The sequence below is a fragment of the Chrysemys picta genome, chromosome 8 (assembly GCF_011386835.1).
Source record: "Chrysemys picta bellii isolate R12L10 chromosome 8, ASM1138683v2, whole genome shotgun sequence".
NCBI classification, from domain to species: Eukaryota; Metazoa; Chordata; order Testudines; family Emydidae; genus Chrysemys; species Chrysemys picta.
This window is the reverse complement of record NC_088798.1, coordinates 11,230,975-11,255,829: the sequence shown is the minus strand read 5'-3', so window position 1 is coordinate 11,255,829 and position 24,855 is coordinate 11,230,975. Positions and strand designations below refer to the sequence as shown.

At 41.1% G+C, this 24,855-nt stretch overlaps 1 protein-coding gene across 2 annotated transcripts in view; it reads right to left on the bottom strand.

The window, feature by feature from the left end:
• The window catches only part of SCP2 (sterol carrier protein 2), a 45,267-nt gene that overhangs the window by 16,960 nt on the left and 3,452 nt on the right, over positions 1-24,855 (bottom strand). For both annotated transcript variants that reach the window (XM_042851432.2, XM_008167914.4), the window contains exons 2-11: positions 23,402-23,459; positions 22,323-22,394; positions 19,684-19,815; positions 17,863-17,927; positions 16,139-16,265; positions 15,083-15,146; positions 14,736-14,822; positions 13,969-14,119; positions 12,578-12,725; positions 6,735-6,842 (exon numbers count right to left, since the gene is read on the bottom strand). In XM_042851432.2, coding sequence (XP_042707366.2) covers positions 6,735-6,842; positions 12,578-12,725; positions 13,969-14,119; positions 14,736-14,822; positions 15,083-15,146; positions 16,139-16,265; positions 17,863-17,927; positions 19,684-19,815; positions 22,323-22,394; positions 23,402-23,459 — 1,012 coding nt within the window. The remainder of the gene's footprint in view (positions 1-6,734; positions 6,843-12,577; positions 12,726-13,968; positions 14,120-14,735; positions 14,823-15,082; positions 15,147-16,138; positions 16,266-17,862; positions 17,928-19,683; positions 19,816-22,322; positions 22,395-23,401; positions 23,460-24,855) is intronic.

Genomic DNA, 24,855 nt, shown 5'->3' with positions numbered 1-24,855 from the left:
GACTGCATTAGCAGAGCATTCTTGACGCTTTTCGGAATTAGAGGAAAGAAGTACTTCTTTCAATTCTGCTGTAGGAATAAATAAATAAATAATAGTAATAATGAAATACTTCAAAGGCTGGCAGTAACAAGCTGAATTCAAAACTATTTGTTAAGTATTCCTTACGGAAATAAAAAACTGATCACAAAGACTCCTGAACAAGTTAGGGGTTGTATTTTTTTAAAGTTAAAAAAAAAAAAGCATACTGCTCAAGTAGTGCTTTGTTTTTACGTTATACAGGAAAGTATGCTGGCATACAGGACCATGATGTATTTGGATCTGGATAATAGGCAGTAGGTTTAAAACAAAGAAAAGAAAGTATTTTTTCACACAATGCACAGTCAACCTGTGGAACTCCTTGCCAGAGGATGTTGTGAAGGCCAAGACTATAACAGGGTTCAAAAAAGAACTAGATAAATTCATGGAGGATAGGGTCCATCAATGGCTATTAACCAGGATGGGCAGGGATAGTGTCCCTATTCTCTGTTTGCCAAGAGCTGGAAATGGGTGACAGGGGATGGACCACTTGATGATTACCTGTTCTGTTCATTCCCTCTGGGACACATGGCACTGTCGGAAGACAGGATACTGGGCTAGATGGATCTTTGGTCTGACCCAGTATGGCTGTTCTTAACAGCTGAACATGCCTTGAGCAGAGGAAGGGCAGGAAAACTCAGCAGGTGAGGCAGATGGCATAGAGCTCCAGGATGTTGATGTGCATCTGCGCCTCCCTGGGGGACCAGAGGCCCTGAGCCACGTGGCCATCCAGATGAGCACCCAGGCCAACGAGCAAGGCATCCGTGGTGAGAGTGGTATGGGCTGTGGGGGCATGAAAGGGATGCTGGCTAAGACTGTGGACAGGTTGCACCACCACATGAGCGAGGTGAGGACAGAGGGAGGAAGCAAGACCAGTTTGCCTAGGCTGTCTGACTGAGGATCATAGATGCAGTGGAGCCACAGCTGGAGGCAACGCATATGGAGGCAGGCATGCAGTGTGACAGAGATGCAAGCAGCCATTTGGTCCAAGAGAGAGGGGGCACTGATGGACTCGTGTGCATGGACGACGGTGGAGCTGCGTGATGAGAGCAGTGAGGGCGGTGAAGCAGTCCAAGGGGAAAAAAGATATGGGCCGCGATAGAGTACAGACGAGCCCCTATGAAAATGAACATGCAGGTAGGGGTAAGGACCGATTTCTCCTCATTGATGCAAATCCCCAAGGTGTCTAGGAGGATATGAAGGGTCCTGACAGTGATAAGGAGGCAGGCCTGCGATGGAGCCACCAGGAGCCAATTGTCCTGGTAGGAAAACGTGGAGTCACCTAGGTGACACATGTAGGCCGCCACGATGGCGAAAACCTTCGTAAAGACGAGTGGGGCAGTGCAATCCCAAAGAGAAGGACCTGGAATTGGTAGTGTGAACGCCCCACCGTGAAGTGGAAGACTTTGCGATGAGCGGGGGGATGTCTATATGGAAATATGCGTCCTTCGTATCAAGAGCCGTGAAACAAGCCACTGGGAGAAGGGACGGGATGATGAGGGGGAGCGTGACTATCCAGAAACGGAATCTGCGGATAAATTTGTTCAACAACCGGAGATCCAAAATGGGCTGGAGGCCCCCTTCTTCAGTACGAGGCAGTAAGGGGAGTAGAAACCACGGCTATGGTAGTGCTGTTGAACAGATTCTATGGTGCTCTTCCAAAAGAGGGCATCTGCTTCCTCTCAGAGAAGATGGTATTAGGAAGGATCCCCGAGAGGCCCCCGAAGTGAGTGACGGGGCAGGAAGGAGAATTCTATGAGGTACCCCGGTGACCAGTGTCCACCACTCAGCCATCAGTGGTAATCGCGCCCAGTTGTGACCAAAAAGGGCAAGATGACCCCCAAAAACAATTGGGGGGGGGGTGACTGCAGGGGTGGAGGGAGGTTCGCGGGTCTCCAGGAAGGGTTGCTTGGAGGAACATTGCAGGAAGGCAGAAGTGGCAGGAGCAGTGAAATAGTGGGGCTGTAGTGAGCAGATGATGCTAAAACACTTCCAGTGGACACTGAGGATAGGGCTGGTAGGTGGCATGAGGGCGGGGTCTGAAGGACAGAGCCATCCCCAGGGTACGACGAATTGGGGTGACCGCTCCGGGTCCCATGGGCCAGTGCGATTGGCCGGCTCACATGGATGGCGTGTGAACCACTGGCTGGGGGAGGTTAACCCCCAACCCCGCCCCTTCCACCTGAGGGACAGCGTGCCGGGAGGGAGAGCGTGGCGGCGGCAGCCTCCCCAGCCCCGGAGCACCAGGAGGGAGAGCGCACAGCTCCACCGCAGGCTACCCAGCCCCGGGAAGGCGGGCAGCATGGCCCCAGCCCCCTGGAGCCCAGCGGCTCCGCCGGAGCGGGGCCCTGGAGAGGCGTATTGTGGGCGGGGCCACGCCTGGCTGTTTGGTGAGGTACCGCCTCCCCTACCCGCTGCAGTCAGTCCCGGAAGTGACAGGTCAGCCCTTGGAAGTGACAGATTCGTCACTTCCACCCCAGGCCCTGCACCCCTCTAGTGACGGCCCTGCTGAAGGACAACCTTTGTTGCCTGCATGTTGGGGCCAGGGTGTATATGCCCAGCGACCGGAGGGTGGCACGAAGGTCCTTAAGGGAGTGCAGGGACTCACTGGTTTTGTCGCTAAACATTTTGTTATTGTCAAAGGGGAGGTCCTCAAGTGTAGTCTGGACCTCCTTCAGAAACCTGCTGGATTATAGCCAGCAATCACAGCGGAGGACAACCCCTGAGGCCAGAGAGCGGGATGCTGTATCAGCGGCATCAACCGCTCCCTGGAGGAACGTTGGGACCAACTTGCCTTCGTCCAGAAGGTGTTGAAGTCCTGCTGCTTCTCTGGATGGAGGAAGGCTTGAAGGTCCCTCAGTTTAGAGCATGAGAGGAAGTCGTACTTTGCCAGGATGGCCTGGTAGCTGGCAATGCAGAATTGTAGACCCACAGAGGAGTTGATCTTGCAGCCAACAAGTCCAGCTTCTTGGCACTGCGATTGGCACAGGGGGAAAAGGGGTGTTAGATTTAAAGTGCTGTTGCCAGGCACGCTCAGTCGCTGCATGGACTACAAGAGAATTTCATGGCGGGTGACTACATAGAAAGTCTGTGCCTTTGGAGGACACGAAGTAGAGACACTCCACCCGCTTCGAAGCAGGGGCACAAGAAGCTGGGGTGTGCCAGACCGTTTGAGCCAGTTGTAAAACGGCCTTGTGAGTAGGCAGAACAGTAGGGGAAGGCCCGGGAGGGTTGCAATATGTGCAGAAAATGGTTCTGGGGGTCCTGTACATCATTTACAGGCAGGTTGAGGGCCGTAGCAGATCCTGGTGTTGCAGATGGTCAATGGGGAGAGAGAGAGCAGAATAAGGGCATCGTCCGGGGAGGAAGAGACACAAATAGGGACCAGAGGGTCCAGTGGTGCTGTCGGTGCCGGAAAGTCCTGGGGCTTCTCATAGACAGAGGGAGGGACGGTGTGCATAGGGGACAGCCGGTGATGCAGGCATGGTTGTCCCCCACGATTGCTGTCGGGGTCCCAAGCAGCTCAGTAGGGCCAGGCATAGGGGTTGCCTGGCATCAGCAGTGCTTGCAAGTAATGGAACCATGGGTTGACCAGTGGGGCGTACATTGGTTGATATGGGTGGCGCCAGGGGTCCAGGCTATATGACTGGGCAGGCAAGAAGGCAGAATCCAGCTTGGAGGACCACTCCGAGGCCAAAGACAGGTCCAGTAGAGGCAGAGTTGTCGGAACCATCAGTGTGGGATGAGATGAAGCTGGATGGTCCAAGAGCAAAAGAGGTTTCTCTGTGGAAGGGCCCAGCAGAGAGAGGCAGAGCAGAGCAGGATGCTGAAGGAGAAGGGACTCATCCGTGGGAGCTGGTATTCTGGGAGCAACAATATGCCTGAGAGTGGACGGGAGCCGGCATATGGCAACATCAGTTCAGCCGTTGGCATGAGAGGGGACAAGCGCCCTGGTGTATGTAAGACTGGGCATGCAAGTCCAGACATCCCAGTGGAGTGGACGGAGCCGGAGGTGACAGCAGCAGGCCAGTCACTGCGGCCAGTGGCAGGCCCGATGGAGCGCGGTGCTTGGACTTATGCTCTGAGTGGGATTTTTTGTCACTGGAGCATCCGAGTTGATGTGTGACTTCTCACCTGACCTGGCACAGCTCAGGGAAGCAATGATGTGTTTAGAGACAGTCCCCGTCGGGGAGCTGCCCTTATGTCCATAGCTGTGCCTCTTATGAGCATGGTGGGTCTTGGGCAGTAGCGGTAGTGCCTCTGGTGCCGGCTGGGAAAGGCCCAGGGAGGAGCTCACCACCTGTACGAAGCGCCACTCTGATGGATCTGTTGGTCCTGGATCCGGTTGTGCACATGGTCACATTACCTCCTCCATACAAAACTTGCAAAGGCAAAGTTCTCTGGCCTCTTGAGGCCAATCCGGGAAAGAGTGGCAGATGAAGCAGCGGGCGGCAACGTGAGCTTCGCCCAAAGAATACAGACAATGTTGGTGCTCGTCACTCACAGAGAAGGACCATGGGCATGAAGCACAGTATTTAAAACTGGCTTGCCAGGGCATAGTCCCTGGGCTGGGGAGGAGTCCAACAAAGAAAACCTAGCTAACAAATGGACAACCATATACAACTAGTAAAAACTATCTACAGACAATGATCAAAGAACATCTCTCTTGGTAAGCTAAGAGCACCGAGGAATAGGGGTTCTGACTCTGGCCATCCAGCGGTAACGAGAAACTGGAGCAGCGCCAACCCGCGTAGCCTCTTAAAGCCTTAGACATGCCATGCGGTCAATGCACGACGCACGTGCAGGTCAACGGATACTACCATGAACCGTTCTGACTCCGGCGTATGCATACCCATGTTTGGAATCCACATAGGGATCATCGCTCGAAGAAAAACATAACACCTAATCATCTAAGTTGGCACATCCAAAATCAATATTAGAAAAGTTCTCAGTTAACAATATTGCTGAAAGTTAAAACATACTATATTAAATAGCAAATCAGCAGAGAATACACACGTAATTTCTAAAAAGCCTTTAGAGTTTTTTCCAGAAATGACCAACTGGCTCAGTGAGAAGCAAAATTACCCATATAGGATTTCAAGGCTCTATCAAAAATCTGATGGGTTCTCCACACTTTTAACAGTGGTGGTGGATGACTTGCTTATAAAAATCATAATTCTTTTTCAATTGAATTGAAACAATACTTCAAGTACTCCATGAAGTATTAGCTGGTGTTTAAGGTAAGGATTGTCCCAAATAGATCCAAATATATGCAGGTCAAAAGAAAAATGAAGTTTACAAAGTTCACAATCAGTAAAAAGCTAAGTACAAATTTCAATGCCAGCCTGACCCTTCATCATATAACACCACAGAAACTGGTTTAAGATTTACATTTTAAGCATCTTACATTTAGATTATAACTGAATAGCTCTTCAAAGAAGTGTTGCAGCATTTATGAATAAACGTATATTATGGTAAACACATGGGTACGCTATAATCACATTTTATTATGTTATATGCAGTATACTTTCCTATATACATATGGAAAACATCTAATGAAGCCCATTAAACTGTGGCAATCCAGAGAGAAATTACAGATGGTCTTAAACTAAAATTATTATTGAAAAAAGAAGTTGGGATATGTCTTGCTAAAATGGCACTTCTAAAACCACAGGTATTTAGCTTCTGAGAAAGACTGCTGAAGTACAAAACTGGAAGTTTCAAAGGAATACATGAGAAAGTTGGTTGAAGGTTGAGATTTAAATTACTGCATAAACATAAAAGTCTTCAGCGGACACATTATATAATGCAGAAGATAATATTCACCTCAACTACTTTGAATCCCTTTCTCTGAATAGGCAGCTGGAGACAGACTTTGTATATAAAATAAAACTACAACATTTAAAAAATAATAGCTTGATTTTGATTGGAGTAGTCTCTAAAACAGAAAAATATATGTTTATATCTCAGTGTAAACTGTATATTCAAGTACTCTCTGCAAAGTACAAAAATGTATTCTTAGTATAGTCTATTGAAACTTAAAGAAAAAGTAGTAAGTACTCAAGTCTCGAAAGAAAACAAATTATATCTTAACTCCGTATGCTTTGTCAACAATATGAACTTTCTCTTGAACATGTTTGCTCTCTCCAGACAGATTAATTAGGTCTGTGCAAAATACCTCTGTACATATAGCTACTTAGACATCTGAAGTCAAGTGAAAACGGATTTTATTTTAATTAAGAAAAACAAATTCTAGCCCACTCCTTTTAAAAAAAATCACTTTTAATTTAAGCAAAAGTTATGTCACATATCACCCTCTATTATTTGAACTATTCATTTAGTTAACTAATGAAATGTATATGACAAATACAAAATTCATATTCATAGCTCAAAGGTGGCAAACATTAAGAGTAAACTGCATAAAGTCAAGAGAGTATTTTGACCTTTGTAAGTGAAAAAAACCACCAATAGCAAGATAACTTCTTACATATTGGAAGTCATTAGACAGACACATTATATTCTCAGATCCCAGCACTCCTTCTGCACAATTATTTCACCATTCATAATCACGGATACCTTCAGAACCTGATGGAGAGACTGTCAGTTTCCACATGCAGACCTCAAAATCATTAGAAATACAAATTCTATATTTGCCTTACCTGTGGCACCCAATGGGTGTCCTTTAGAAATCAAACCACCACTGGGGTTTACCACCCATTTTCCACCATAAGTATTGTCTCCTCTATCAATCAGCTCCCCAGCTCTTCCTATAAAATAGTAATTGAAAAGGGGAAAATAGCTGTAAAAAAAAAAAGTCACCTTATGGTACATTTTTAAACCTGTTACTTCTGGATATTATTGCATATGTTTTGAGTCATTTGCTTCCATTGCCCACTAAATATATATTTTAGTACACTATATAAGCTTTTCAGTTTATACAATAATTAGATTAAGAATTGGTAAAATTATAATGAAAAGAGCAAATGTACCTGAAAAGGAGCAGTTAGTCATTGCAAATACTGTTATGTTTTTCACAGGAAATCACAACTTGCAGTAATATTAATGAGACACAAGGTGGGTGAGGGAATATCTTTTATCGGACCAATTTCTGTTAGTGAAAGAAATGCTCCTGGGGGAATTCTGCATCACTGCGCAATGCAGAATTTTGCAGAAATTAACATTGGGCACGCAGAATTTCCTTCCCCCCCCCCCCTCCATAGAAATGGGCTGCAGAGATGTTGGCCGCCACTAGGGCTGCTGGACCCAGCAGAGTCCAGCTCCTAAATAGAAAACAAGGCCACAGAGAGGGGGAGGGAACTGGACGGTTCCCAGCAGCTGCAGTTCCCAGGACGCCTGGAAGAAAAGAGGTAGTGGCACGCAGGAAACTGCAAGCCTGGGACCCAACATCAGGCTGTTTCTGCTTCTGGATCCTTGGGTTCTAGAAGGGTAGGATCTGAGGGTGTCTGGGCCGGGGGCGCAGCTGGCCTGTGTGGGGGTGTGTCTGGGCTGGGGGGGCCCCGCAGATGGGCTCTGGGGGAAAGGGGGTATGAGTGTCTGGGCCAGGGAGGGCCCCACGGCTGGGCTCTGGAGGGGAGGGAGGTATGAGTGTATGGGCTGGGGGTACAGTTACCAACCCTCCAGGATTGTCCTGGAGTCTCCAAAAATTAAAGATTAATCTTCAATTAAATATTATGTCATATGATGAAACCTCCAGGAATATGTCCAACCAAAACTGGCAACCCTAGCTGGGGAGGGGGCATAGCTGGGCTCTGGGAAAAAGGGGGTGTGAGTGTCTGGGTTGGGGGGCCCATGGCTGGACTCTGAGGGGAAGGGGAGGTGAGTCTCTGGCCCCCTGGCTGGGCTCTGTGGGGGAGGGGTCAGAGAAGCAGGAACTGAGTTGTCATAGCGGTTTCTTTAAATCTCTGCTCCTGGGGGAATTTTTGTGTGTGTCTGTATTGTTACAGACATACTTGCTGACAGATATTTTGAAATAAATTACCAAAATAATTGAAACTGGTGTGATTATACAGTGTTATTTTGACAAATAAAATTTGCAGAATTTGAATACTGTGAGCAGAATTTTTCATTTTTTGGCACAAAATTCCCCCAAGAGTGAAGAGAGAAGCTTTCAAGTACATGACCTGAAGAAGAGGTCTGCGTAGCTCAACAGCTTGTCTCTGTCACCAATAGAAGTTGATCCAATAAAAGATACTACCGCCTCCCCTGTATCTCTCATATCCTGGGACCAATATGGCTACAACTCTGAAAGCAGTAATATTAATGGCAGTTGTTGGCATGCTGCAGACTCAATACTTTTAAATACATACATTCTTACTTAACAGTTTCAGTATTCAAACAACACAAACCACATGAAGTACCAGATTTTGATTCATAGGGGTGGACAAATAATCTTGTGCATTTGGATTGAGCAATTTTCCCACTGAAGAGCTCTCAGGGTGTAAGAAGTTAAAGAAACATATTCTCATGACATTGACTGAAAAGTGAAATTGATTAGAACACAAGGAAAAAATGCCATATAAAATATGCTACTGAGTTATAAATTAATAATTGACCAAATGGGAGTAACAGGAGCAGTGTATTGCATTATCTAGGTGCACCATGACACATGTAGAACAAAGAGTGGGTGCTTCTTTTTACTAATGAGTGTACATATCTAAATAAATAGAAAATGACTGCAACCATTTTTGCTGCTCCTGGTGCCACAGAGACCCAGCAAATAATAATGTGGTATAGAGGAACAGGTCAGAGAAAGGGAAGGGATAGTAAGAAGAAAAGGACAGAGGAAGAGATCTTTTTAAAGCTTTGTTCAGTTAAAAATCTTAAGTCTAAAGTCTTGCAGGCATTTCTGTTGAATCCTCAAATCTCAGCTTGCCTGTTCATAAATAAGACTATACACCACCTAGTGGTGTTTAAGTAAAATCATGCTATTTTTCAGAAAATGATTCACAGAGGATGTTCTCAACTTTTTAATTCAATTTCTGAAAAAATCAATATGTTTAAAAGCTGAACTTTTTAAAATCTGAAATGTAATACTTCAATATATTTTGAACATTAGAACACTAGAAAAGCTATACTGGGGCAGACCAACAGTCCATCAATCCCAGTATCCTGTCTTCCGACAGTGGCCAATGCCAGCTACTTCAGAGAGAATGAACAGAACAGAGCAATCATCGAATGATCCATCCCCTATTGTCCAGTCACAGCTTCTGGCAATCAGAGGTTTAGGAACATCCAGAGCACGGAGTTGTGACCCTGACTATCTTAGCTAATAGTCAGTGATGGACGTATCCTCCGTAAACTTATCTTATTCTTTTTTTAAAACACAGTTATATTTTTGGCCTTCACAACATCCTATGGCAATGAGTTCCACAGGTTGACTGTGCGTTGCATGAAGAAGTACTTCCTTACACTTGTTTTAAAGCTGTTGCCTATTAATTTCATTGGGTGACCCCTGATTGTTGTTGTCATGCTGTCTGGAGTGGCTCAAGACTGAGTGCCAAACTCAGAACAGAGTCAAAAGCAGAGCAGAAACCCCAAACTAGTTGTAGGTTCTATAATTAGATTTCACCAACCCAGTAATAAGTGTGAACTCCTAAAGCACTCTAACAGTCTTACCATGGAATCACTGGCAGTCCCCTTGGGCATTCCAGTTCATCTTGCCACCCAGGCAAGCTGGAGTATGTGATAGATGGTCACTTCATACCAAAAAATCACAATAATATTCAAGTTACACCCAGTCCCAAAGGACCAGTCACTTACCCTAGGTAAATTGTACTCAGATCTCAAACCAAGGACAACACCTGTAGCCAATCCTATAATAAACTAACTAAAGATTTATTGACTAAGAAAAGAAATTATAGTTATTTACAAGATTAAAGCAGGTAAGCATACACACACAAATGTGGTACAATCTTAAATTCAAAAGGTAATAGAAGCTTCTATAATAAGCAAGTTTTTATGTCCTTTTATGTCCTTTGGGGCCAACCCAAGCCAAGAAGCTTGGGAATCTCTTGCTTATGTCTAGGAATCTTTTCCCCTCAGAGTTCAAACAGTATAAAGAGACAGTTTCTTCTTGTAAGAGATTTTTATCCCCTCTCACCCCAGAATCCAAGCTGATGGGACGAGCACTCCTGCATATAGGTGACTACGGGGAGCAATCAACAAAGTCTTTGTTCAACAATGGTTCATTTGAATGCACTAGTTCTTCCTGATGGGCAGGAGATGATACTTTTTGGGGTAAACTAATATTTCACACTTGGCAATGCTTCTCCTGTGACTGTGAGAATTTACAGTCAAACATTTTTATAGTTTAAATGTTTGCGCTGTAACATCACTTTATGACATGGGATAGTGATATACATGCAGCATCCTATAAGCATTCCATAAAGTCTAAACACTAAGCACATTGTTATAAATCTAATATCTATTTTGATAATGCTAACACACAGGTAAACAAGACTGGTTTCAAGCTATGCATTTGTAAGTGTTCAGTGAGGAATAGGGGCCTTGGCATGAGCTGGCACTTGGTCTGCCAGCGTCACACTTGTGTCATGTAAAGGGGTAAATATCACTTCCCTATTCACTTTCTCCACACGATTCATGATTGTATAGACCTCTATCATATCCCCCTTAGTTGTCTCTTTTCTAAAATGAGCAATCCCAGTCTTTTTAATCTCTCCTCATATGAAAGCTGTGCTATACCCCTAATAATTTTTGTTGCCCTTCTCTGTAAATTTTCCAATTCTAATATATCTTTTTTGAGATGGGGTGACCAGAATTGCACATATCATTCAAGGTGTGGGCGTATCACGGATATAGATAGTGGTATTTTGATAATTTCAGTCTTATTTTCTATTTTTTCCTAATTTTTCTTCCTGTTAGCTTTTTTGATTGCAGCTGCACATTGAGCCGATGTTTTCAGAGAACTATCATTGTGGACTCCAAGATCTCTTTCTTGAGTGTAAACAGCTAATTTAGAACCCAACATTTTGTATGTATAGTTTGAATTATGTTTTCTGATGTTTATTACTTTGCATTTATCAACACTGAATTTCATCTGCCATTTTGTTGCCTATTCACCCAGTTTAGTGAGATCCCTTTGTAACTCTTCGCAGTCTGCTTTGGGCTTAACTATCTTGAGTCGTTTTGTATCATCTGCAAACTTTGTCACCTCACTGTTTACCCCTTTTTACAGATCACTTATGAATATGTTGTACAGCACTAGTTACAATATAGATCTTTAGGGAGACTCTGCTATTTACCTCTCTCCACGGTGAAAACTGACCATTTATTCCTACCCTTTGTTTCCTGTCTTTTAACCAGTTATTGACCCAATGAGAGGACCTTCCCCCGTTTCTGCTGTGATTGCTTACTCTGCTTAAGAGCCTTTGTGTGGGACCTATTCAAAGGCTTCTGGATGTATTGTATTTGGAATCAAGAAAAAAAAAATCAGATCGGAGACTGAGCCCCTCCTTTATTCTCGGTGAATACTTCTGAAACAATTGATCAGCAAAACTATCTTTAAATTTCAAATAAAGCCACATAACTTTGCTGTATGATTGGTTTAAATCTATATTTGATGCTTCTTGTTCAAACCCCTTAAGTAAAAAAAACACTACAACATTAAAATTTAAGGTCTTACCTTAAAGGTCTTACCTTAAATACAAAATGTTAATGCATAGTCGGCAAACTTATGGAAAACTAAGATATTAGAACAGGAGACACCTTTTAGGAGATTTCTAATTTTTTTAGCCCCTAAGTTTTCCAATTCAATATACCTTTCTAAGTGTTGGTGGATTTTTTAAAACTATAAATGTTGACTAAGTGCATCTGGGAATTAAGTGTGAAAGGAAATTTGAAAAAAAAAAAACCTGTGTTTACTCACACTAGCCAGAAAATTAGGTCATAGCAACCTAACTGCCACTGGAAGCAGCAGGGAAGCACAAATGGTGTTAAGAAGGTTGAGAAGTAGCAAGATCAACTGGCCACAGCAGTAGCTGGAAGGAAGCAAAGCAAAATCTAGGATAAATGAATACAAGTCTAGGAACAGGGAACAAGAGCTTGAGCAGCTGAAAAAAGGGGGACCTGAAGCTGAGACACAAATAAGAGGGAGGAAAGTGAGTCAACTCCCCCCCGCACACACACACACACTTCCTTTTAAGAGAACTCTCCCCCCCGCAACTTGCTAACCACATGATTTTTTGCACCATATATCTGTGATGCATTAATTTGCCTTTTGATATTCATTTAGACTACCACATGGAGTCATTTGTCCAATTACAGTTTTTACAATATGTTTATTTATGACTTATTAATATTTTGCTTTTCTTCACCCTTATGAAGTTACAGAATAATGCTCTTACCATACAGGACAGATTCATGCAATGAAGCAGTAATAACATTTGTTACAAACACCAAAGTTACAAGACATGTTTAATGTTGTCCATTTTAATAAACTAAAATTCTTCATTAATGTTATTACCTTCCAGACAAAGTCCTAAAGCTTCATAAGTAATGAGCTCATTAGATGAGAAACAATCGTGGAGTTCAATCACATCCACATCTGTAGGTTTCAGACCTGCTTTGGAAAAACATCTTTTCGCAGCTTCTTTACTCATATCATAGCCAACCTACAAAAACAAATTGTGAGTCACACAGTTCAAGACTTTAGACTATGCTCATCGGCTAGTTGTGACCAGAACATGTGCTATAAGTGAGCTGGCCTATAAGTGACGGTAATCTATTCTAATATTAATGTGCCGCGTACTGCAGTCTTAGATTTCCATTATGTGGCATAATTTTGCAGCAAGAAATCTGAGATTCTAAACTTTATTGTAGGAACATTCTAAGTGATGGCTCCTCCTCTTCCTCCACTCCTTCTCCCGACATGTAAAAATATACTCAGCCAAAATTATTTAGTCATTAAGGGCTAGATATGCTGCTGGTATAATTGGGCGCAATTCCATAGATGTCAGAAGAATTGCAAATGCTTATGTCAGTTGAAAGTTTAGCCTCAAATCTCTATTTAGCTAGTAATCTGTACTTCTGCTGCCAGCCATCTTTGACTTTAATGCTAATATTCAATATTTTTTAAAATCAGACTTTCTGGAATGCATTAATTTGATTTGCACCTACTGGGCCAAATTTGGCCCTCAATTACCCCTGTGCAACCCCACTGACATCAGTGAGGTTGAATATTATGTGGTAGATTCCCAGATGGTGAAAACTGTCACAGCTCCATTAACCTATGCAACAAAGGACAGAATTTGGTCCTTAATTACAATAGACTGACTCATACAAGAACTATAGATGCAAATAACCCCTAACTTTTGAGAAAACTTGGCTCTGCATCCAAACTTTGCAGTTTAGGCCTACCTCTGGGTTTAAGTTTAACTTAATCAAACTAGCAATTATACCTATGAATGACATAACCACCACACATTATGTGGTTTTCAGATTCATAACCCTTCTGTAGAAGAGAAGGAAAACTAGATACATGGGTTCAAGTCACAAACAGATTATTCAATGATTGCTGCATCTGTCTCACAATTTTTAGGTTCTCTCCTTAATTTGATGTTCTAAACAATTTGAAAAGTGCAGCGTAACACTAAACTTTTTACAATCCTACATTTAATACCTATATACGTACATATACACATATAAAAATTGTTTTCTTAGCATTACTCCACGGATGCATCTTTTATCCTAGAAGATTTTTTTTGAAGTGTACACTATGAAGTAAAAATAAACTATATACTGAAGTACAATGCATGTGCTATCTGGATATTTTTATCATGGAAACATCTGTAGTAGTATTAGGATCAATGTGCATAAGAACTGGGGAGCAGAGGAAAAGAAAAATTTTAAACCTACCGCCTTAATACAACTATTCTCCTCAAATGTACTTGAAAGATCAGTGACCATCTCTTGGGCCACAATTTCCACTGCTTTTGACTCCAATCCATGTTTTCTCACAAACTCTTCATTAGCTAAAACCACAGCTGCAGCTCCATCAGATGTTGGGCTAATTGAACATAAAAGAATGATTTACTCATTGCACACAATTAACAATGGTTTTCCAGAAAAAGAGTGCTATTCGTGGCAGTAGTCATTGATATGTAACCAAATTAGATCCATAAACTATTCCAAAGTGGTTTGCTGACATCACCTTGACCTTTCCATCAAAAAGTTGGCTGAACTCTTCTAGCAAAATCTTTTATTGAAACGGATTTCTTCAATTAAAAGAGGATATTGCTCAAATTTCTATTGGAAATGGTGCTGACTTTGGAAAATTTCTTTCATTGGTGGACAGGAAAGGCAGCAGTGAGGAAAAAACCTTGTTAAACAGCAGCAGAAATGCACTGATATGCAGGGCCTGAGAAATATATGAAAACAGGAAAATGAGGTACACTTTTGTCTAGTGAGTTATAGTATAAGAATTATCTAGTTAAAGTTAGAGCAAAATGGGCTGAACTTTGATTTAAATTTTAATTTATAAAATGCATCTAATACTCTGAAGATAGATGGTACAGCATTTGAAAAAAGTCTACAGCTTATAATCCAGTGGCAAATTAAAATATTTTTTTAATATAAAGTGCTTCAGCATTTATTTCTACACAGTATCAAAGTCCTGTTCTTACCAGCACTGTAAAAGAGTCAAAAAATCATAAATTTTGCGAGACTGCAACACTTCATCTAAACTGTACTTCTTTTGGAACTGGGAAAACCTAGGAAAAACACACATCTTATTTTAGCATAATCTCAGGAAGACGACATATTAATCATAGCTGCTTTCATACTGTAATTTTACAAAGCGTAAGGCAATGAATAGAGAATTTATATTGGAGTATTGTTCTCATTGTATATAATGGAAAGTGTCTTGTCTATTTTATACTTTTTTGAGTTTTACTGTTGTGCAATACATGATTTCTTTCAAATTTGGTTTTCTTGCTATATTTTCATTACCAAAGTACAATATTGCACTCACGGGTTGTTAGTTGAATGGCTATGATTCTTCCAGGCAATTTTTGCAAAGTGTTCTTGTTTTGTCCCTGAAAGAAAAAAGTCAAGTTATACTGAGAGGCTGTAATATTTTCTCACAGACTTATTCACAAGTGATAGGGATGCTGTATTCAGTTCAAATTCTTATGGCACTCGCTCTAAAATCTCTGTTATAACAGATCCATTATATTAAGGATTCTTTGCAATACAGCTGGGTTTGGATCAGTAAATGTTTCAATTACTAGATGAGAGATTATTTAAAACTGGCTGAATTCCAGCTGATAAAATGTCCAACTTAGATATCTAATGCACTGTATTGTCATTATCAGACACACAGAAAATACAAAAGAGGCTAACAGCTATCAATTTTAGCCAAATTTGAACAGAGATATGTTCATATATTACTATTTGTCCACTTCACAGCAATTTAATTACACTGAAACATTTGTCTTCTAAATTATTTCCATAAATCATCTGAAATAAATTTTAAATACGAGATGTCCAATAGTTCGTCTGGCAGAAATATGTGCTGCCAAATCAAAGACTAAGTTTTAGAAGCCATTACGGCACTGCTATTCCTTTGGTTGGTGAGAGCTGAAGGAATTGAAACGGTGGTACTCTGAGAATGTAAATTGAGATATGACTAATACACAAAAGTAGTCATAAAACTGTTAATGTTGCTAAACACATCCATACCAAGTGCAAAACCACAAAAGCAAATAAATTAAAAATTAAGCCTCCTTAGAGTACATACCCTATACAGGCACAAACCTTACTACTACCACAACTACTGTACAGCATAGAGTATACACCACAAGCTTAACTCTGCCTCATGAATCTACTTTTCTAAAAATATCCCTTGATCAAGAGTCCCATTTCCCAACACTATTAATTGTGGATGTTGGGTATGGCAAGTTACTGTACCTGGTGAAAAGGAAGTAATGAAATAACGGTTTATAACTAAGTTCCCAAATAAATTTTTCACTTTTCATTTAATACTTTATTCTGCAATAGGATTTTTCCTCACAAGTTTGAACAGTACCATATTTTTCCATATGTTCTTTTCCAGCATTTCCAAACAACTGTGGTGCTCCTGGAGCTGCAGACAAGCCATATTTGTTTATCATCACTTCCATATGTTTATCTATTGGATTTGTCCTGTCTGGGAACTAAAAATAAAAAAATAGTTGTAAATTAAGCAACTGGCAAGTTTAAGGTGAATTATCCATTTCCTTTATAAACTACAGTATTCCTGCAAAAATATAATGGACTTTGAGAAAAAGAGAATATCTCTTAACAGCTCAGGTGGACAGCACTCTGCCTAGGTAGGATATTTTGAAATTTCAATAACTTGCCTACTTGTAAGAAAGGACAGATAAGCAGAAGACAGTCAGCAACTGCATTATGGGAGGTGGGGAGGGAAAAGGACTTATTGAAGCCCTTAAAGAAAGCCCAGAGGGCATTTTGGGTCTACTGGATTCAGCATGGGACTAGGATTCAGAAGACTTGGCTTCTCTTCCTCCTCCTCCCGCCCCTCCCCCCCCCCCCAACTTGCTATGCAATTTTAGGCAAATCACTTTAACCACTCTGTACCTCAGTATTAACATTTGTAATTTTCTGCACCTCCCCTCAGTTTTGTTTTTAATATAGACTAGGTCGGTGTTTCTCAACCTTTTTGATACCAGGGAACAGCTTGCTGCCTTCCTAAACTGTATCAGAGAGATCTCAGGGACTGGCGCCAGTCCACAGATAGGTCATTGAGAAACACTGGTTTAGGTCAGTGGTTCTTAATCAGGGGTATGTGTAACCCTGGTGGTATGCTGAGGTCTTCCAGGGGATAGATCACCTCATCTAGATATAACCCCCACACTCTCCCCATCCCATCCCTTCCCACCTTCTCTGGGGAGGATGTCTCTGGCCTGGCTGGAGATGCTCCGGCAGGCTGGGCAGAGTGGCCGCAGCATGTTCCAGCGGGCTGGGCCGGGCGGCACATCTGCAGCGTGCTCTGGCAGGCCGGGCGGCGTGGCCACAGCCTGCTCTGGGGGTCGGGGCCGAGCGGCACGGCTGCAGCCTGCCAGCCCCGGAGCTGCAGCTGCTTCGGAGGCTGGGGGGAGAGCAGCGTGGCCAGAAGCGGAGAGACTCTGGCCCCACCTCTTCCCTTCTGGCTCAGCTGGCTGTGCTGCCTCTCCTTGCTCCCTCTGTTGGGGGGGAGGGGCTGTGTCCCACCTCTCCCTCTCTATACCCGTTCATAAGCTGACCCGTCTCTGGTGCTTCCCTTTTTTACTAAAAAAATTTGGCTTAGGAACGAGTATATATGGTATATTCCAATTGACTATTTTATAATTACATGGTAAAAATGAGAAAGTCAGCAATTTTTCAGTAATAGTGTGCTGTGGCACTTTCGTATTTTTATGTCTGATTTTGTAAGCAAGTAGTTTTTAAGTGAGGTGAAACTTGAGGGTACGCAAGACAAATCAGACTCCTGAAAAGGGTACAGTAGTCTGGAAAGGTTGAGAGCCACTCATCTAGGTCCCATACCGCAGGTGTTAGGAACTACTAAACATTTATATTTCCCAATTAATGGTTGTGAAAGGTACCTTAACTATTTTGATGGAAATGTAGATAATTTACCGTAAGCAATCTGTCTGATGATATCTTAAACAAATTGATGTGTACATAGGGATTTGGAAGTCTTTTATACATTTTAAATATTTGTACTCCTGGATTACATTCAAAAAAAGGTGTAAATATTTTAAAGACACTTACTTTAACTTCAAGGGACCCCCTTTCCATCTTCTCAAAGCCAAGAGCCAAAGCACAATTTGCCAAACCTTAAAATAAAGCTTTCGTTATTTGAAATATGACTAAACGTCTAAAGATCATGTACTATAAATATGCATTTTCCTAAAAAAAAAAAAAATACAAAAATTGGTACATTTTCCTTCTTTTTCTTCACTTCTGAATTTGAGTCAAGTTTGAATGAAAATGGTATTGAGGTTACACAAATTATTGATGTCAAATAGGATATGTACCTTAGAAGATAAAATAATTATATGGTTTGAAATAAAGAAATCTTAATTCTGAAAGATCAATTTCTTAGCATTGCCAAGTGTTCTCACCTCAGCCACAAATACTGAAATACAATTGTTTAGAGGAAACACAGTTAATATTTTTAAATATAGAAATAACACAAATATCATGTGTCCTCCTCTCCCCTTTTTTTGTGCTATAAAACTCCCTGAAGAACTAGAGAAATAGAGTGTAAACTCCCTCACCCTTCAGTTGAAAAGGAGTAGATATAGAATCTTTCACAAAGAGTTTTTCCCTAAAGTGTTAGTCAAGAGTTTGAGTTATTTAAAGTTAACACAATACAAAACCAAACAAAATTTAAACAGTCTGACTAGAACTCCCTTCTGCTCTCAGTGGTTCAAGGTTTCAGTCTCTCATGATGCCATAATCCCACTAGTTTCAGTTCTCCAAAAAGTCCTTCCAGTAAAACTGAAAATCAAAACCTGATATTTCTAGCATAAAACACAAGCAGAAAAAAAAAAGTCATTATACACCAAAAAAGGCGCTTTCCTTTCCAAGATCACCTTTTAACTAAGAGAACTTTCAGTGCAGTATTACTTATTACTTGTAGTGTGGGAAGGAAGTATAGTTCAAAAGGTAACTAATAAAATAAAGAGCTGCAATAGACAAAGACAAAGAAAAACTGTCTTAAAAGAAACAAGCACACACCTTCTCACTGTTCTGCTGGTAAGCAAGGCAGGGGGAGAAGATAAGAAAGAAAGGCCTTGGAGGGAGGAAAGCAGCAAGGATAAACTGCTTCAAACTGTGTTTTGCTAAAGCTAGTAAGTTAACTGAAGGATATAAAGAGAGCCAGGAATCTGAAGATTCTTTGTTAGACCTTAACTGAAAATGCTAAAGCACGCCAGGATGAGTTGATATGCGCTGGGTCTGGCCTATTTGTAAGTATACTGCTCACATGCTTATGAATACTTTGTTCCTGTATTGGGTGTAGTGACTGCTTATCTTTAGGCTGTTAGGCATGTTTAGAACAATTGTATAAAATACCATTTGGCCTCTGGATTTAATAAAGGAATTTATGGTTAAATTAGTATCTGGTGGCCTCCTATATTAATAATTTCAAATAATAATTCCAACAGAAATTGTCAATATTTTGTAAAGAAAATGCAGAATAACAAAAAATTGAATGCTGGCACTTCCATTAAGTTTTACTCTTAAAAATGAAAGTACATTTATAAACAATTTTAGATTACTTAAACAAATGTTGCTTACTGTATTAGGCTACTATCCTGCAATCTACTCCATATGGAGGGATCCCTATTCACACACAGAGCATGAGAAAATTGATCAATCTAGATGATACCCATCACCCTTCCCAGTCTAAGGAGGCAGGCAGAGAATTTATGCAGCTCTGCTTATGGAAACTGAATAAATGTAATTTATGAAATTTGGAGAACATACTATTCCCTTTCACCCCCATTTGTTTCAGAGTGCGATTCACAAAATTAATGAATTATATATAACATCACTGCTAATTAATTCTAAACAAACATAGCTTACCTCCCTGGATCACTTGCCGGGCCATGAACAAAGCAGTGGATCCAGTGGAACAGTTGTTGTTAACATTAATGATAGGAATGCCAGTTAATCCCAAACTGTGGTAGATAGCCCGTTGACCACATGTTGAGTCACCTTTAGACAAAGATGAAACATTTAAAAGAAAGTGGAGAGTAGCAAAAATTCTAACAACATAAGGGTAATGCTATACTTTGATTCTTGAAAAAACACTTCTAAAATCTTTGAAGAGCACAATTTTCCAACTCAACCGATAGCAACAGGTAAGCTAAGATAGCACTTAACCTTGTTATAAAGCGGTCCAGTCACTATTGCCAGGTTGTACAAATAATAGTCTACAATATAATACCTGTTCCAGATACATACACTCATGACACTAGGGGAGTTAGTTTCCCAGACTCATACGAAGCATCACGAGGGGTTAAGAGTCAACCTGAGCTGTGTTCAAAGGGCATGGACTCCATTTCCCTAAATATCCCAGCAGATTTTCTTCTGCTCGTATCTGGTCAATCACAAACACATTTACTAGAAGACAGGTGGTTAAAGTGGTGTGCCAGATTGAATTTTCTGTAAAGAGTATTGTATTAAAATAAAATGAAATTTGAAATTAGTTGCTATTAAAATAAGCTAGAAGGACCATGTGCTTACCTATTACATGTTTAGGCACATACCAATATGGCAGTATTTATTACCAAGTGTCTTTCTAGACAATAAATACATTTCTCTCCTTCACCCTAAGAAATTAACTCCTCAGATTCAAGCTTACCTTTGCCTTTTCCTGGCTGGTTAAAATTCTGAAAAGTGATTATCTAGGGAGTATATTTCCTTTTCTTCAATTCCAGCTGTAAATGTGTTAATATTCACTTGACCCCAAAATGCCCATTTTGCTCTTAAATGGCAAAACAAACTAATCAAACTACTGTCTATACTCGTTCATTAGCCCATTCGTTTATAAGCCAACCCCCCAAGATGGTTAGGTAAAAACAGCAAAAACTCTATGACCCTTTCAGAAGCTGACTCTATATTTCAGGGGTTGGCAAACTTTGGCTCCTGGCCCGTCAGGGTAAGCCGCTAGCGGGCCTGGACATTTGGTTTACCTGGAGCATTCACAGGCACGGAACCCCTCAGCTCCCAGTCCACAGTTTGCCGTTCCCAGCCAATGGGAGCTGCGTGCCTGTGAACGCTCCAGGTAATCAAAATGACAATGTATTAAATATTTAATTCAATGATTCCAGAGAGTTTAAATTCATCAAATTTTGGTGTAGACCCATTTATAAGCCGACCCCCGCTCTTTGGTGCGTCACTTTTTTACCAAAAATATTTGGCTTATGAACGAGTGAGTATATGCAGTACTTGATTTCTAAGCATTTGTAGCAAAACTCTTTGTTAATTTATATGATTAATAATTTTTCAACATAGGGAGGTTGAGCAATATTTCTATTTAAATCTTTAACTACTCATTTTAAGAAAGTTCTTGGCTACTTTCTAATGATTAAAAAAATATAACATAAATCCTCAAAGAAACGTAATCACCTTAGTTTTATTTCCTCTTTAATTCGTCAATAAAATGCCACTTATTTACAGGACTATAAAAAAAGGCACAGAAATGCTCTTCACTGACCTGTATCCTTCTCTTTGAAATGACCCTGAAAGACTGTATTTTGACATTCACTCTGGACCTAATTTGTTTTAAAGAGAGCTTTGCCATGTTGTTTGGCTTCTTAGTGGTAGTGTTACTGCTAGAAGTAGTTTAATTACATAGTTACATCATTGTCTGTTGTACTGTCTACTCACAATTGGGTGATTTAAGAAAAGAATTCTCAGAATTTTAACCTTCCCGTTGAACTTCCCTGTTATACCATTTCCTTTCCATAATGCACTTGAAGGAGGACTGACTTTGCCCAAATAATAATTAATCTTTTTTCTATAACTAGCTCAGGATGAATTGGGCAAACGTGCTCTGCAAAAAAGAACATTTATAAATGTATCTTTAAGTACTGTGAAGAAAAATATACAGAAAAGATAAGGAAGAAAGAACAACAGAAATGCCTCTTGAGAAAATGACTTGATCTCTAAAAAGGTGATGTTCTAGCTTTGCAGGCAAGGTTAGCATAACTTCTCAACCTCCAGAGGTGGCACCAGCTGGCAAAACTATACTGTCATTTAAACTACTGCAATGAATGATATTACCATAACAATTATAAGAATGTATAGATTGTGTACAATTCACATAAGGTGCTGGAGATGATCAAACACAAAAGGTAACACTGTAGGGGCCTGATCCTGTAATGGGAGCTACTTAGGATATTCGCACGTGTACCACGTTGCCTTGAAATCTGTTTCTACCAATGATTAAAATAACTGGACACTCTACAGGTCACTAAGGCTTGAATCTGTGTTCATTAAAAATCTGAGGCCCTAATCTTGCAAAGACTTATACAGGTGCATAGTTTTAAGCATGGCTCTGTGTTAAGGCAGATCCAGGAATGGGGAACGAGGAGTGGATGTTAGGTTTTGTACAGAAATGGACACATTTCATTCTCACTGATGAGACTCCTCATATGCATAAAGTTAAGTAAATGGGTGTTTGCAAACTCACACCCTAAACAGGTAACATAACTTACCATAAACATAGCCCACACATGCCTGCTCCACTGCTGAGTAAGGAACACCTGCATCAGCTAAAGCCTTCTGACCTAGAGAGAGGGGTTTTTTTAAATCCAGCAGTCAAAACTTTTTAAAAAGTGAATAAAATATTTTTTGAGAAAATGATCCAAACAAAAGTTATAGAGGGGCAATTAAAGAAATTAAATCAAAGGCAAATCTATTATTTATTCTCACAGGGACAGACTTAAATACTCTTACAGATTTCTGCAGTCTACAGGAACATACAAAACTTAGCTTTTCATCCTCTACCATAGAAGTCTAATTCATTTTTTATTGAATGTAGCTCTGATTTCTGCAAAAATTTAGAAGCTAATCTAGTAAAATAAATTCTTCATCCCTCTGAATAAAAAGGAACATTATAGTATGCATCTATGTAAACAATATACAAAAATAGTATTACGCACGCACTACAGAAACAAACTTAAAGGCTCACTGTGTTTGAAAGAGGAAACAATGTATCTTAACCGACTCGTTATATCAGGAATCTGTAGAAGACTCTAGTATATTTTAAGACAAGAAAATCTTGTCTAATACGTAATTATTTCAATGCAAGTGTCAAAATGGCTGCATAAGGTCTAAAAATAAGATAATAATGCTGGAATATAATAAATATTTGAGCCCTGTGATGTATGCCCAACATTTTCTTGGGCCACATAGTTCAAATTTCGTTAGTACATAGTTTTAACAACAGAAGCTTCTTCCTCCTGGCTGTTAAGTGATCAGCTGGTATGCCTATGCATGAAAGTTGATATCACTTATGTACATTAATTTTAGCTAGTGCAACTACACAGGATATTGTTTATTTAAATATCTAATTAATGTGTGAATCCTATGTTCTTGGCTCTGATTCTGTGTGGCAGCGAGTTCCACGGGTCAATTATGCGCTATGTAAAAAAGTATTTCATTTCATCGGTTTTAAGTTTGCTGTCTTGAATGTTCATTGGTTGCTTCCCTGTTCTTGTATATTTTACCCTTTCTCATAATACAATTCAGAAAAAAAAAGTTAAAACTAAAAGTCATCTTGGCCATTAATTACCTGCCTCCTTAGCCATGTCAGGGTAATCCCAATCTTCCCGCACACCAGGCTTTTCAAACTGGCAGGAAGAAAAACAAGATTTAAACTTAATATAGATATTTTGCTCAAATTGCTACACTCAAATGTCATATGAGTAAATTATGTTTTGATATCTGAACATCCGGGGTGAAATCCCTCTTGCAGAGGGCTCATGCAAAGTCATTGTTCCACAGAAACTACACAGTGTATAGCACAGTGTTCCCCAAACTGTGGGGCATACCCCTATGGGGCTGTAGAGGAACCTTTGGGGGGGGCATGCAGTGAGGCCTAAGCCAGCCCCCATGAGGGGGACAGGGAGGAAGCACCACACTTCCAGCCACGCTTCGCCCCCAGTCTCGCTCTTCTCCCAGCCCCATTCAGCCCCCAGTCCTGCTCTGCCTCCAGGCCTGGGCCAGCCCCCATGGAGGACAGGGAGGGAGCACCACGCTTCTAGCCCAGCTCTCCCCTCATTCCCTCTCCACCCCCAGACCAGCTCCACCTCTAGTCCCAGCTCCTCCCAATCCCCAGTTCCTCCCCCAGCTCTGCCTTCAGGCCAAGCTCCTCTGCTGAGGAAGACTTGGCTTTGCATTAATGGGAGGGGGAGGCGCAGACAGATTCCATGAATGGTTACCCGGGGGAGGCATGACTGGAAAAGTTTGCACACCCCTGGTATAGCATGAACAGAGACTATGCAGGCGAGGCTCATCTCCTCCCGAGAACCAAGGCTGTGCTCTGTGCTGGCCCTGGACTGGCCAGAAAGGAGAGACTGGCCAGAAAGGAGAGACTGGCCAGGGCGTTCTTGGCTCTGTGTGAGTGCAAATTCAGTGTTAAATGCAAATTAATGCATATTGGAAAAATAATCCCAATTCTACATACAAAATGATTGGTAACAGCTAATTTAGAACCTCTCAAGAAAGAGATCTTGTGTCATTGTGGATAGTTCCCTGAAAACATCTGTTCTGTGTGCAACGACAGTCAAAAAGCTAACAGAAGTTTAGGAACCATTAGGAAAGGAATAGAAAATAAGACAGAAAATATAATGCCACTATATAAATCCATGGCACACCCACACCTTGAATATTGCATGTGGTTCTGGTCGCCCCATCTCAAAGATATACAGTATTTGAAATGGAAAATTTACAGAGAAGGGCAACAAAAATGGACAGGGGTTTGGCACAATTTCCATATGAGGAAAGATTAAAAAGACTGGGACTGTTCATTTTAGATCAGAGATGACTGAGGGGGGATATAATAGCAGTCTGTAAAATCCTGGATGGTGTGGAGAAAGTAAATTGAGAACGGTTATTTACCCTTTCAAATAAAACAAGAACCAGGGATCACACAATGAAATCATGACTAAGGCTATGATTTAGTCATGGGTATTTTTAGTAAAAGTCATGGCCAGGTCATGGGCAATAAACAAAAAGTCACGGCCC